At 38.2% G+C, this 15,743-nt stretch overlaps 1 protein-coding gene across 5 annotated transcripts in view; it reads right to left on the bottom strand.

The window, feature by feature from the left end:
- The window catches only part of ANKRD29 (ankyrin repeat domain 29), a 101,719-nt gene that overhangs the window by 53,743 nt on the left and 32,233 nt on the right, over window positions 1-15,743 (bottom strand). For 3 of the 5 annotated variants that reach the window (XM_056521751.1, XM_056521747.1, XM_056521746.1), the window contains 3 exons: window positions 14,928-15,026; window positions 14,230-14,328; window positions 7,524-7,622 (listed from right to left, as the gene is read on the bottom strand). In XM_056521751.1, coding sequence (XP_056377726.1) covers window positions 7,524-7,622; window positions 14,230-14,328; window positions 14,928-15,008 — 279 coding nt within the window. In that variant the 5' untranslated portion in view covers window positions 15,009-15,026. The remainder of the gene's footprint in view (window positions 1-7,523; window positions 7,623-14,229; window positions 14,329-14,927; window positions 15,027-15,743) is intronic. The other 2 variants (XM_056521750.1, XM_056521749.1) reach the window with 2 other exon arrangements.

Genomic DNA, 15,743 nt, shown 5'->3' with positions numbered 1-15,743 from the left:
ATAAACACACATCATTATTGATATTAGTAATAAAGTCACATCATTATTGATATCTATATATATATATATATATATATATATATATATATATATATATATATATAAAACTCAACGTGTGTGTGTGTGTGTATGTGTGTATGTATGTATGTATGTGTGTCCCACAATCACATCCAAACGGCTAAAGATATTAACATGAAACTTGGCACACGTTACTTATATGTCAACAACAAACATAGGATAGGTAATTTAACCCTTACTCACCCCCATTTGCCAGGGTAGGGTTTTTTGTTTAAAGTCCCATACAAGTCTATGGGAAATATATGTTACTGAATAACTTCCACACGGCTGGAGATATTTTTCGATAATACTTGGTCACATGTTACTTATATGTCCACTTAAAATATAGGATAGTTAATTTAACCCTTAACTACTGTCATTTGTGAGGGTCGGGGTTTTTGTTTAAAGTCCCATGCAAATCAATGGGAAATGTATGTTCCCACATAACTTCCGTACGGCTGGAGATATTTCAATAACTGGTACACATATTACGGGTCGGGATATGAGGATGGGATATGAGGATGGGATAGGAGGTCGGGATAGGAGGTTGGGATAGGAGGACGGGATAGGAGGTCGGGATAGGAGGTCGGGATAGGAGGTCGAGATAGGAGGTCGAGATATGAGGACGGGATAGGAGGTTGGGATAGGAGGTCGAGATAGGAGGTCGAGATAGGAGATCGAGATAGGAGGACGGAATAGGAGGATGGTATATGAGGATGGGATAGGAAGTCAGGATAGGAGGTCGGGATATGAGGTCGAGATAGGAGGTCGAGATATGAGGATGGGAAAGGAGGACGGGATAGGAGGTTGGGATAGGAGGTCGAGATAGGAGGTCGGGATAGGAGGTCGAGATAGGAGATCGAGATAGGAGGACGGGATAGGAGGATGGGATATGAGGATGGGATAGGAGGTCAGGATAGGAGGTCAGGATAGGAGGTCGAGATAGGAGGTCGAGATATGAGGACGGGAAAGGAGGACGGGATAGGAGGACAGGATAGGAGGACGAGATAGGAGGTCGGGATATGAGGACGAGATATGGAGTTGGGATATGATAACAATATATGAGGAAGGAATATAAAGTCAAAAGTTTTGTCTGTTGATTTTCCTCCACAACAAGGATTAGGAAGGAAAAACCGGGCAACGCCGGGTACTCAGCTAGTTAGTAATAAAGTCCTCCTTTTTTATATTAGTAATAAAGAAACATTCTTAGTGATCTTTTTTAGATTGCAAAGAATTATAGTATTGTTCCCATAGAGTGGTTCAGATAGATATACTAAACTATAACAGTGAAAGCCTAGCTGGATCCTTTTTATAGATAGTTGTGCATTTCTTTGTTTTTGCATTTGTTGCATTGTATGTGTTTTGTAAATAGTATTAATAAGGTACATAGTAATGATTTTCATACACCACAGACTCAACACTTTCCAGCTCTTCTCTGTGAGTTTGAATGGTCTAGTGCAGTGCTCTCCAACCTGCGGACCTCCAGATGTTGCAAAACTACAACTCCCAGCATGCCCGGACAGCCAACGGCTGTCCGGGCATGCTGGGAGTTGTAGTTTTGCAACATCTAGAGGTCTATAGGTTGAAGACCACTGGTCTAGTGCTTCATGGCTGAGATGCTGTTACATGTCCAATTCACAATTATAGCACCTCCAGCCAACTGGAGCAGACCCTATAGATCAGAAAATTCATAAACTGAGGGTGGCATCTTATAACTGCGCCTTGCTTAAAGGGGTATTCCAGGAAAAAACTTTTTTATATATATCAACTGGCTCCAGAAAGTTAAACAGATTTGTAAATTACTTCTATTAAAAAATCGTAATCCTTTCAGTACTTATGAGCTTCTGAAGTTAAGGTTGTTCTTTTCTGTCTAAGTAATCTCTGATGACACGTGTCTCAGGAACTGCCCAGTTTAGAAGAAAATTCCCATAGCAAACCTCTTCTAAACTGGGCAGTTCCCGAGACAAGTGTCATCAGAGATCACTTAGACAGAAAAGAACAACCTAAACTTCAGAAGCTAATAAGTACTGAAAGGATTAAGATTTTTTAATAGAAGTAATTTACAAATCTGTTTAACTTTCTGGAGCCAGTTGATATATATATATATATATATATATATATAAAAAAAGTTTTTTCCTGGATAACCCCTTTAAAGTCATGAAGCACCTCCGCAAAACCCACAATCCTACCAATGTTTGTCTATGGAGGTTGCATGGCTGTGAGTATAATTGTAGGCAACTTTTGGAATAGGGGGGACTGAAATCTTTGAACACAGTAATAAGACGGGTATCCTATAACTTTTAGCTGTATGATATGTGTAATGTCCTGTCTGTATTGTACTCTTTGGGGTATAAATTCTTCAAGCACAAAAGTTAGGCAGGCCTGACACAGCTGTACCAAGCATTATTTTACATCTTCATGTTAGTACAGGATTCGGGAGTTAAAAATAAACTTATCTGCAAGTGTAGGTAGATTATTAGTTCTGTTGGCAGACTCCTTATACCTCACCCAGGTGCTTTCCTTAGCAGATGCTGGTAATATTGTAGTTTATTCTATAGGCATTTATTGTTCCGGTTATTTAAGGTCACCCAACTCTCCTCGGGGCAGAAGCTTTGATTGCAGTGAGAAGCAGAAATTATACATTGCATACACATGTATTATGTGAGGGTTGTGTTCACATGGGGAAAGTGCAGTGTGTCTGTGGTGTACAGTACTTCGGGATATAGGCATAAGATAAAGGAAGGGTATCATATACTGTGGTGTACCCTCAAGGGGCTTAAAGGGGTTATCCAGGAAAAAAACTTTTTTTTTAATTTATCAACTGGCTCCAGAAAGTTAAACAGATTTTTAAATTACTTCTATTAAAAAATCTTAATCCTTTCAGTACTTATGAGCTTCTGAAGTTAAGGTTGTTCTTTTCTGTCTAAGTGCTCTCTGATGACACCTGTCTCTGGAACCGCCCAGTTTAGAAGAGGTTTGCTATGGGGATTTGCTTCTAAACTGGGCGGTACCCGAGACACGTGTCATCAGAGAGTACTTAGACAGAAAAGAACAACCTTAACTTCAGAAGCTCATAAGTACTGAAAGGATTAAGATTTTTTAATAGAAGTAATTTAAAAATCTGTTTAACTTTCTGGAGCCAGTTGATAAATAAAAAAAAAGTTTTTTTCCTGGATTATACTCACAGCCATGCAACCTGTAGTACACATGTATTATGTGAGGGTTGTGTTCACATGGGGAAAGTGCAGTGTGTCTGTGGTGTACAGTACTTCGGGATATAGGCATAAGATAAAGGAAGGGTATCATATACTGTGGTGTACCCTCAAGGGGCTTAAAGGGGTTATCCAGGAAAAAAACTTTTTTTTTATTTATCAACTGGCTCCAGAAAGTTAAACAGATTTTTAAATTACTTCTATTAAAAAATCTTAATCCTTTCAGTACTTATGAGCTTCTGAAGTTAAGGTTGTTCTTTTCTGTCTAAGTACTCTCTGATGACACGTGTCTCGGGTACCGCCCAGTTTAGAAGCAAATCCCCATAGCAAACCTCTTCTAAACTGGGCGGTTCCAGAGACAGGTGTCATCAGAGAGCACTTAGACAGAAAAGAACAACCTTAACTTCAGAAGCTCATAAGTACTGAAAGGATTAAGATTTTTTAATAGAAGTAATTTACAAATCTGTTTAACTTTCTGGAGCCAGTTGATATATAAAAAAAAGTTTTTCCCTGGAATACCCCTTTAATCACTTCAATAGGCTACACACTGCCCACTAGTCTGTTTCACAACATTTACTTTTACACTTGTGGTCTACTGTACTTTTAAGCCCTGAAAAAAAAGTATTTTCTTGGGAAACAGACCAAATCATGAAAAGTTTCAGGGCCCAGACTGCCATCCGGGTCCCAAGAGAGTGCAAGGGAAGGGGGCAGAGCCGGAAGAAAGGGGCCCCTTTTTATGTTTCATTTGGCCCAGGCCACTGATGGCAGTACCGCCAGGACTGCCCTGATGGTGGCCCTGCATACATGCCTACATGTGGCAATCCTTACACTTACCATAGAAATACTGCACTATTACAGATGCGTACATAACCGTTCCGTAAGCAGGAGTTCTGGAGTAGTAGGTGAATTTAGGCTGAGGATACAGACTTCTTGTACCTTTAACTCCACACTGTTTAACTAAATTAGTACGTTTAAAATCCCCCTATTTTGAAGACCTATAACTTTTTCATTTTTCCGTATAAGTGGCGGTATGGGGGCAAATTTTTTGCAACATGATCTTTACTTTTTATTGATACCGTATTTGCTTATATAAAACTTTAAATACATTTTTTTATTATTATTATTTTTTGAATAAAATGTTATAAAAAAAAGCAGCTATTTTGGACTTTTTTTTTACGTTCACGCCGTTCACCGTACAGTATCATTAACATTTTATTTTAATAGTTCGGATATTTACGCACGCGGCGATACCAAATATGTATAAAAAAATAATTTTTTTTACACTTTTTCTGGCTCAAATAGGGAAAATGGGATAATTTACGTTTTTATTGGGGGAGGGGGTTTTTTCTAATTTTTTTCCCCATAGGGGACTATTTATAGTAATCGTTCGATTGCTAATACTGTTCAGTGCTATGCATAGGACATAGCACTGATCAGTATTATCGGTCATCTTCCACTCTAGTCTGTTCGATCGCAGACCAGAGCAGAAGACCCGTGGAAGTCAGCAGAGGCAGGTGAGGGGACCTCCGGCTGCCATGCTGGATAATCGGATCGCCGCGGCAGCACTGCCGGTTATCCGATCATCCATATTAGTGACCGCAGTGCTGCAGATGCCGTGATCTGTATTGATCACGGCATCTGAGGGGTTAATGGCGGACATCTGCGGGATACTGGCGGGTCCCTGGCTATTATCAGCAGCTGGGACCTGGCGCAAATGACCCGAGCATCGCTCCGATGCTCGCGGTTATGTATAGGACGTAAATGTACATGCTGGTGCGTTAAGTACCAGCTCACCACGACGTACATTTACGTCCGGCGTCGTTAAGGGGTTAAAAGTACTGATTTTGTAAAAAAAAAAAAAAAAAGTTTGATATTTTTTTTAAAGCAGTACAAAATTAGACATGTATGTAACCATGGGTATCATTTTAATTGTATTGACCTAGAGAATAAAGAAAACATGTAATTTTTAAGTGTAGAGCGTGAAAACGACCCCCCCCCCCCCCCCCCCCCCCAATTTGCTAAACTATGACTTTCGTTTAAATTTCCTTACACAAATAATTATTTTTTGGGTTTACCATACATTTTAGGGTAAAATGAGTGATGTCATTACAAAGTGCAACTGGTCACACAGAAAACAAGCCTCATATGGGTCTGTGAATGGAAATATAAAATAGTTATGGATTTTAGAAGGCTGGGATGAAAAAACAAAAACGCTAAAATAAAATTGGCTGTGTCCTTAAGGTCTAAATGGGCTGTGTCCTTTAGGGGTTACGTATGTTAGGGAAATACCATTTGAAATAATAAAGTATATTCTGAAATTTATCCGTACACCTTTCTGGTTAGTGATAAGAATTGTTGCATTCTTAAACCATATTTAGGGTCAAAAAAAGGTCTTAGACTTGGATCCTCCACTTGTTTTATCAATATACAGTATATTGGTATATATGTGGTTCCCTACTTTATCATCCAATGGTATCACAATCTATTCCAATAGTTTTTTTTGCACCCCTGGTTATTCTGTGGCCGTTCCTTGATGTTCTACTGATTACAAATAGACTCGTGGCCTCTATTACTAAGGTTGGGCTGTTCACAACAGTTTGCCCTTACAATATTGGACAATCACTTTAATATTCTTGGTTAGCTATGAGTCTAGGGTTGTTCAAGGAGCAATACTTAAGTCTATTGTGGTGTAAGGTGGTTATTTGAAAAGTTGCCTTCCAGTGCTGGGGTCTTAGGTGAAATTCCTCCAAATATTCCATTTTTTTCACACATTGAAAAAGATATTGAGCATATGCTCGAATTCACAATGGGGGCAGCAAGTGATCACAAGCTTTGTATTATTCAATATGTCAATATGTCACTATATCAATGAATAAAATTAAAACAAAATAAGTATAAAAACTTGGATGCTTTATAACTAAAGGTAGGTACAGGGAATGCAGCAGATGATGATCTCCAAAGAGTCCACCGGTAACAACTGTTTTGCAGCCTGGCTGCTTGATCATGCACAAAAAGGGAACAGGAGAGGGGTTCCATTATAAGCCTATGGAGCATAGAAGCAAAGAAGTAGCATACATCGCTACAAATTATCTATTGCCGACAATTGCTTATTACAGTACAGAATCTGCTGTTGCTGAAACATTGTTGGTTGCAAGGAACTGGTGCCTATAAGTGAAAACTGACGGTTGCCATTGGTTACATAACTCTGATTGGCAGTTGTTATTGGCTACACTACTTGAGACTTATACATCACCTAGATTGGCAGTTGCTATTGGCTACAATACTTGAGACTTATGCCTATAATTGCCAAGTGATTTGCTACCGTAACATTTTATTAATTGAAGCACTTTTGGCACCTGGTTTTCTATGGAAAATAACTGACTTTTAGATTCTGGAGCTGATATTCATGAACTTGGAATTTTTTAGGAATTGAATATATTTTATTGAGAATTTATTATATTATTATATGGTGGTCACAATATAATTATATTTTATCCATATATTTTAGTACTCACAATTTTATTATTATATATAGTCGATGCCGTGTTTTCACAAGGGCCCTGTATAACACGGACTCCACTATCCCATTTAATTAACATTTTATTGTGCATAACATAATTACTAATAAAACTATTATTATTTAATGTCCTTGACCTTGAGCCCTAATATTTTTTCTTGATATATTTATTTATATTTTTCGACACTGTGGGTATAAGTGTCTTTATTGGGTAGCCCAGGTCGACTTGGTAATTAGATTGACAGGAGTCTCTCCATATTTTTGATATAATTTATAAATCTGTTTAACTTTCTGGCACCGGTCGATTAAAAAAAAAATTCCAGCAGAGTATCCCTTTAAGGCTGGAAAAGTGGGCCAAATGTTAAGCACTATTTATGGATTAGTTCATAAATCAGATTTATGGTAGTTTAAATGTAATATTAGAGTAGTTTAGAGGTTTAAATTAAAACAGTTGAGGTTGAATACAAAGTTAACTTTAACCGAATAATGCCCATTATAACCTTTATTCATCATTTTATTTACAAAAATTCTATACTATATACTTTTTATTAAAAATGTATTAAATTCTTTTTAATGTATTCAGACCAAATTATTGAATGCCTTCTGATTTTTTACAAAACATTTGTCATTTAAATATTTTTTTTCTTGGTTTTAGAGGACATATTTATAGTTTTATTGTGTTTTCTACACAGTCATTTATAGAAATGCACAGTGACCATTGGTTCAGTAGTACGTACACAAAGTTGGTCATGCATGTTGGCTCCATTTTTTAATAGAGTTTCAGCGACTCGGCAATGTCCATGCTGACAGGCTGCTAACAATGCTGTGCCTCCATCCTATGGAAAGAAAAACACCAAGTGAATACTTGATATTGTGACACAGGCTATACCCATAGCGGCTGCACAAATAAGCATTATACAATGAAATTACATTAAAATCTGTTAATTAATATAATTAATTCCAATATACTGGTGGAATCTGAAGTTATGTATCATATTTAGGATAAAATTCAGTCAGAAAATGCTCCATTGATCTCATGTTGATAGTATTGTTAATTTTCACTTTAAAATATGATATTGTTTCCATGTAACTAAACCAGGCGCATGTCTAGGGCTGCACAGCTCAAAGGTACAGAAATCAATATGAAATGTAGCACCAAATAATAATTAAATACATTTATTTCCTGTAATACATTTTTATTACTGATTCCTATTGGGCACAGCTCAGCGCTTGGCAATGTTTGGAAGCCCCATAGAGAATGAATGGAGTGCTGGCTGTTCATGTGCTGTGCGTTCCATTTATTCTGGGGATAGTTTCCCTTCATTCCTGTGATTGGCCAGTAAGTGCCAGATGTGCTGCAGCAAACCAGTTGAAAAAGGCTCTATTCTGTAGATTGAAAAAAGCTGCAGAGTTAGATTTAAATTAATTTTTTTTTAAATATTTTCCGGTTTTCTTTCTTCACAAGCGACACTTTCCATTCAGCATTACATTGCAATATTCTAAACTTATCCCAACAAATTCCTAAAATTAATCTAGAAATGTTATTTCCTGCAGCTTATGGAGCATTAGCTGCAAGAGTCAGGGTAAAGGAATAGCGCAGACTTTATACACTGGACAGATTTAAAGGGCACCCCTCACAAATAAACTTTTGATATATTTTAGATTAATGAATGTTGAATAACTTTCCAATAGCATGTTAATGAAAAATATGCTTCTTTCTATTGTATTTTTCCCGATCAGTCCTGTCAGCAAACATTTCTGACTCATGCTGGAGTCCTAAACACTCAGAGCTGCCAGCCTGCTTTGTTCACAGCCAAACAGGCTGTGAACAAAGCAGGCTGGCAGCTCTGAGTGTTCTCCTTTGTGAACAAAGCAGACTGGCAGCTCGTAGTGTTTAGGACTCCAGCATGAGTCTGAAATGCTTGCTGCCAGGACTGGTAGGGAGACCCCTAGTGGTCATTTCTTCAAAGTGGAAAATTAAATAGAAAGAAGCATATTTTTTAATAACATGCAATTGTAAAGTTATTCTGCATACATTAATCTATAATATATCAAAAGTTTTTTTGATGAGAGGTACCCTTTAAGCTCATGGGCCCTGTAAAGTACTGTATACTGTAAATACTATGAGAACTTCCTCATTGATGAGTGCAGGGAAACAAATCTTATTAGAAAGCAACTCTTATTTGTCAGAAAGTCAGAAAAAAAGTAGTTTCCTAAATGGACCTTGAAAGAGTTTTCTGGCCAGTTGTTGTTGCACATGACTGCTAAGGCCAGTGATTGGCTGCAGCCGTCCTGTGCCCGGTGTACAGTGGGTGTACATTTACCTGGCAAATGTGTAGTGGCACAAAATGTAATTGGCTAAAAGAATATATGTAAATGGGGGCTTTCATAGTGACTTCTGAAAAGTGCTGCCTAGTTTCATGTAATTTAATTGTAATCATTGCAAAATGAAATGTTATACATCTTTCCAAAATCCTTTTTCTGTTCCAATGTTTCATCTACAAGACATCTGTTTGCTTTATTGAATAGAATCTGTATGGCCAATGTATCACCGATAGCAACCCATTGTGAGTTTAAATAGTACAAGTCACCATCAATGAAATGTAATATATTATGGATTGAATTTCTTTTCTAATTAGCCAATCACAGCCTATCACACACACTGAACTGCACTGGGCTGTGTGTTCAGAGCAGCATACCAGAGTAAGGGAGGAAGTTCTCCCCTGTATGGCTTCAGATGATGTCACGCCTGCTAGGGAACGCCCCTTCCCAGTCTGTGGAGCTCACTGAGGTTAATCAGAATATGCAGCACAATATCAAGGTAGAAAACTAAACAATAATATAAATAAAGGCAGGGATGATGGGGCGAGTGAACTGGGAGGATTTAAAAATGTATCAAGATTATGACATGTACTCTTTAATGTAATCTATTATAATGCCCTGTAACAAGTTGCTGCTGTGTGAGGAAGACAAGAACAGGACTGGTTTTCAGCGTCTGAAGGTAAACAAGAATATTTGTAAAAATTTACAACAAACAGAGATCATTCTAGTCAGAAACTGAACATAATGGGACAAAAAATCTAGCAAAAAAAAAGATCTGGTCTGAATTAAAGGGTGTTCTGTTATACAGAGGTTTTACTGTATATGAAAATTGTGCTTAGGTTGTATTTTGCGTACAACCCTTTAAAGTGTCTCATCTCCATACTTGGGAACCTTGAATCAGGTCTGGCTCGGCCAATAGTTTTAATAGATTGCAGATTTTAAAGCTGATTAAAATTCACTGAATATTCCTAAGTAGAGTTACAGTCTTTCCAACAGAAATAAAACAGTTCTTTTTCGACAGTTTTCTGGTATAAGGAACCCTGGGCATGATGTAAATATCTTCAAGCTAGTACTTGAAATCCAGCCTTAGATGCCCTTTCACTATCCTGAAATAAACGTGTGCATTAAACCGTAACGTACCAATAAGCCAAGTCAGCACTTTTCTGAATGGGTGCCAGGCACTCGCTGAGCACAGATTCAACACCAAATGGATTCCATCTCCTTTCATAACACTTAACATATTGACTTGTTACCAACTTGTAGAACAAGGCAGCCTGTTATTTATTTTTACAGGGTTTCTGCATCGACCCACATGCACCAGCAACTTGTTCAAGCAGGATCAAAAAGCAAAGTGATTCCGTCAAGTTTGTAAAAGTTTATGCTACACAAATATGGTTGTGACTGAGAATAACAAATAAAGGAAAGTCTTGTCTGGATGCATTTTAGAAAGCATCTGTTACTGTTTTAGTGAGTTAGGCTGCGCCCACATGTGCATATTTTCTGCTGCAGATTTGCTTCCGGAGATTTTGCTCCCCATTGAAGAAGCAAAAATATGCATGTGTGAACGCACACTTAGACTCAATGATACTATTCCTAATAATGTCATTTCTTTGGAGTATTCAGTTACATGATTTCTCTGGTGATTTTACCAATTTGTTGTCTTGTAATTTTGGATGTTTTAACTGAGAACAGGTGTAAAGGTTTTCTAACTTCCTTAACCCCTTTAAAGGGTACCTCTCATCAAATAAACTTTTGATATATTTTAGATTAATGAATGTTGAATAACTTTCCAATAGCATGTTAATGAAAAATATGCTTCTTTCTATTGTATTTTTCCCGATCAGTCCTGTCAGCAAGCATTTCTGACTCATGCTGGAGTCCTAAACACTCAGAGCTGCCAGCCTGCTTTGTTCACAGCCAAACAGGCTGTGAACAAAGCAGGCTGGCAGCTCTGAGTGTTCTCCTTTGTGAACAAAGCAGACTGGCAGCTCGTAGTGTTTAGGACTCCAGCATGAGTCTGAAATGCTTGCTGCCAGGACTGGTAGGGAGACCCCTAGTGGTCATTTCTTCAAAGTGGAAAATTAAATAGAAAGAAGCATATTTTTTAATAACATGCAATTGTGAAGTTATTCTGCATACATTAATCTATAATATATCAAAAGATTTTTTGATGAGAGGTACCCTTTAAGGACTCATGGTGTATCTGTATGTCCTGAGTCTACTCCCATTCTATAATGCGGGGCCACAGCGCCTCTAACAACAGCCGGGACCCTTGGCTAATAGCATGCCGCACTGATCGCAGTGCTGTGTGCTATTTACCCTTTAGATGCGGCGTTCAAAGTTGATTGCCACGTCTATAGTGAAACTAAAGTGCTGCCGGTTAGCTCAGGGGGCTGTTCGGGACCGCCGTGGTGAAATCGCGGCATTCCGAACAGCTGTAGGACATGAGGAGGGTCCCCTTACCTGCCTCCTGTCGTCCGATCGCCGAATGACTGCACAGTGCCTGAGATCCAGGCATGAGCAGTCAAGCGGCTGAATCATCGATCAATGGTTTCCTATGAGAAACCATTGATCAATGTAAAAGATCAGTGTGTGCAGTGTTATAGCCCCCTATGGGAGCTATAACACTGCACAAAAAAGTGGGGAAAAAAAGTAAATAAAGATCATTTAACCCCTCCCCTAATAAAAGTTTGAATCACCCCCCTTTTCCCATTTAAAAAAAAAAACAGTGTAAATAAAAATAAACATATGTGGTATCGCTGTGTGTGGAAATGTTCGAATTATAATAAATATAACGTTAATCAAACCGCATGGCGTACGCGCAAAACAATTCCAAAGTCCAAAATAGCGTATTTGTGGTCACTTTTTATATCATGAGAAATGATCAATAAGTCCGATCAATACAAAAATGGTAAGGCTAAAAACTTCAGATCACGTCGCAAAAAATGGGCCATCATACGGCCCCATAACCGGAAAAATAAAAAAGTTATAGGGGTCAGAAGATGCCAATTTTAAACGTATACATTTTCCTGCATGTAACGTAGTTATGATTTTTTTCAGAAGTACGACAAAATCAAACCTAAATAAGTAGGGTATCATTTTAATCATATAGACTTACAAAATAAAGATAAGGTGTCATTTTTACCAAAAAATGTAATGTATAGAAAAGGAAGCCCCCAAAAGTTACAAAATGGCTTTTTTTCTTCAATTTTGTCTAACAATGATTTTTTTTTCCGTTTCGCCATAGATTTTTGGGTAAAAGGACTGATGTCATTACAAAGTAGAATTGGTGGAGCAAAAAACAAGCCATCATATGGATTTTTAGGTGCAAAATTGAAAGAATTATGATTTTTTAACAGTAAGAAGGAAAAAACTAAAGTGCAAAAATGGAAAAACCCTGAGTCCTCAAGGGGTTAATAGAACATGGAAAGCAAACTGTGGATGACCACCTTTTTACCCACCTGGTGTTTGCTGGTAATAGTTGGTCATCATGGGGTGGTATTATTTATTTTAATAATACTAAGATAATACTAAGACTTTATCATACAAAATTTGTGATGGGAGAAATACAGTATTTTTGGTGTATGGCTGCACAGAAACATCTGCCTATGTGGTAACATTATGTACAATGCTACATAGTGTTCCTATTACAAACTTAAATAGGGTTTCCCAAGATTGAAAGCTATCACCTATCCTGTGGCTAGCAGATTATTGGGAGTCCAACTGACCCCACTAATCACAAGAATTAAGCTCCCTTGTCTTCGGGTGAAAGAAGAAGCAGCAGGTATCATCGACTGCACCTACATTTACTCTCTATGAAACTTGCTCCTTTTAAATCACACATTTAGCACATATGTACTTAAGTACCTTTTCAAATATGTATGGTTAAAGGGGCACTCCGCTGAAAAAAAAAACATTTTTAAATCAACTGGTACCAGAAAGTTAAAGAGTACCTTTTACCAAATAAACTGTTCTCAACTAGTTCCCTAACTACTCCTAACACCCCTTCTGCGCTCAAAAACTATTTCAGAGCTTTAAAAAGCTGTGTATCATTTCCCAGCAGGCATAGCATCACTGAAGCCTGCTGGGGGACCACTTCCGCCCTCACATTGTTGCAGCATTGTAATGAATAGAAGACCTCATGTTCCAGAATGTGCAGATTTCAGTGAGGCTCTCCTTCAGCTTTCAGTCTGTGTGGCTTTCTGTGAGAATCTGTGGAGCTTTCACTTTCTGTGCAGCTGTCAATCAAGCTCCGTGCAGAGAAACACTTCCTGGGTTCGGTCTCCAGCCAGGATGGAAGGAGACCGAACTCACTGTATTAATTATGGCAGGGAACAGAACAGAGCCCAATAGTGGCCATTTTTTATATTACATTTTAAAAATTGATGTTGATAATTTTAAAAGCACGTGAATGGGAAAGTGTATGATAATTACACAAGGGACACTTTGTGACAGGTATTCTTTAAACAGATTTGTAAATTACTTCTGTTTAAAAATCTTAATCCTTCCAGTACTTATCAGCTTCTATACGCTGCACAGCAAGGTTCTTTTCTTTTAGAATTTCCTTTCTGTCTGTCCACAGTGCTCTCTGCTGATGCCTCTTTCGATGTCAGGAACTGTCCAGAGCAGGATAGGTTTGCAATGGGGATTTGCTCCTACTCTGGACAGTTCCTACAATGGACAAAGGTGTCAGCAGAGAGCTCTGTGGTCAGACAGAAAGGAAATTCAAAAAGAAAATACATTTCTATGGAGCCTATAGCAGCTGATAAGTACTGGAAGGATTAAGATTTTTTTTAATAGAAGTAATTTACAAATCTGTTTAACTTTCTGGCCTCAGTTGATTAAAAAAAAAATGTTTTCCAGCGGAGTACCTCTTTAAGAGACCTCAGAAACAAAATGCAAACATTATATGAAAAATATAGTTAGCTTTTCTACCTATACAATATGTTTTTTGCATGTGTGCATTATGATCCCAGGGTATGTATATTTTTGACACGACAACTAAAAGTGTGACTGCAGTTCAATCTGATTTAATATTACACCACCGAAAAAGAACAATTATCAAGTTTTGGAGAACTATGAGGAAATGATCTTATAGTCTTTAAGAAAAATACCCCTTACCCTTGTAATAAATTCTGTAGATGCTCCAAATTCAAAAAGGAATTTTACAATCTCATTGTGACCTTGTTGGGCAGCGAAGAACAAAGCAGTAGCACCAGTCTGCAAGACAATGGGAAGAAACTATAGCTGGCACCAAAGATCAGCAGGAATAGCATTTAAAGGGGTACTCCTGCGCTAAGACCTCTAATCCCCTATCCAAAGGATAGGGGATAAAATGCCTGATCACAGGGTCCCGCCGTTGGGGACCCCCGTGATCTTGCACACAGCACCCCGTTACAATCAGTCCCCCTCAATGCAAGCCTATGGAAGGGGGTGTGACAGCTGTCACGCCCCCTAACATAGGCTTGCATTGAGGGGGCGGAGCGTGATGTCACAGGGGGCGGAGCCGTGACCTCACAATGCTCCGGCACCGTGATCGCCAGTAATCAGACCCGGAACGGACATGCTCCGGGGACTGATTGTAACAGGGTGATGTGTGCAAGATCACGGGGGTCTCCAGCGGCAGGACCCCCACGATCAGGCATGCTATCCCCTATCCTTTGGATAGGGGATAAGATGTCTTAGCACCGGAGTACCCCTTTAAATGTACAAGAATTATTCAAAAAGTCCTCTCACATGGACTCACAATTCTATATTTCTTTAATTTGTTCATCTCAATAATATTTATGTAGAAACACTTAAACATAGGATATACCTACATCTTTCTGGAGATTAATATCTGCCCCTTGTAGTACAAGCTCTCGTACACATTGTACATGTCCTGCATACGATGCCACCATCAAAGCTGTAGTGCCTGTCTGTGAATACGAGATGACAAAAAGACTACATAAAACATTGTTATCTTGCTGAAAAGGCAATAGATTTCCATATTGGTAACTTTATATGTAGGCTGAATAATAATTCAAAGTTTTTTAATGTAATATTATTTTTTTAATAGTGGATTAGAAAATACTGCATGGATTAAGGTATTACAAAGCTCAGGTATATACTTTGTGTAATATAATATTTGAATAAGTTACTGCATTATCTAAAGTTTAGGTGGCAGTGAACTAAGATCTCTTTTTCTTTCAAAGCTATTTGAATTCACAAATACCGGGATAAAATATCAGGCTTTAGATGTCACACAAAGTACGGAAATACATATATTTTATCCTAATATAACATAAACAGCCATATCACTAATTTTCACAGGAGTCCAGAAAGCTGAAATCTGCAGTGGTATCTGACAGTGGTATGCATACACTAAGGACTTACAGTAGTTCATATAGGTGAGTACACTACTCACAATTTTGTTAATAATGTATTAGGGTAGAGTCACACATAGCGCATCCACAGCTTATTTGACGCTGCGGATGTGCTACCGACTGTCCCTAGAATGTGCCTCCTTCTGTGCCTCATGTGCGCGCAACTCGCAAATCCCTGTGTGTCTGCTCGTTTATTCTGTATCTATGTGACAACACTGACGAAATTACCCTCTTCTACGATGTAAAGTAATGAGTACAGAGCCTGTATTA

Source organism: Hyla sarda, chromosome 5 (assembly GCF_029499605.1).
Source record: "Hyla sarda isolate aHylSar1 chromosome 5, aHylSar1.hap1, whole genome shotgun sequence".
Classification (NCBI taxonomy): Eukaryota; Metazoa; Chordata; class Amphibia; order Anura; family Hylidae; genus Hyla; species Hyla sarda.
Note: the sequence above shows the minus strand (reverse complement) of the source record. Positions and strands in the feature narration are given on the sequence as shown.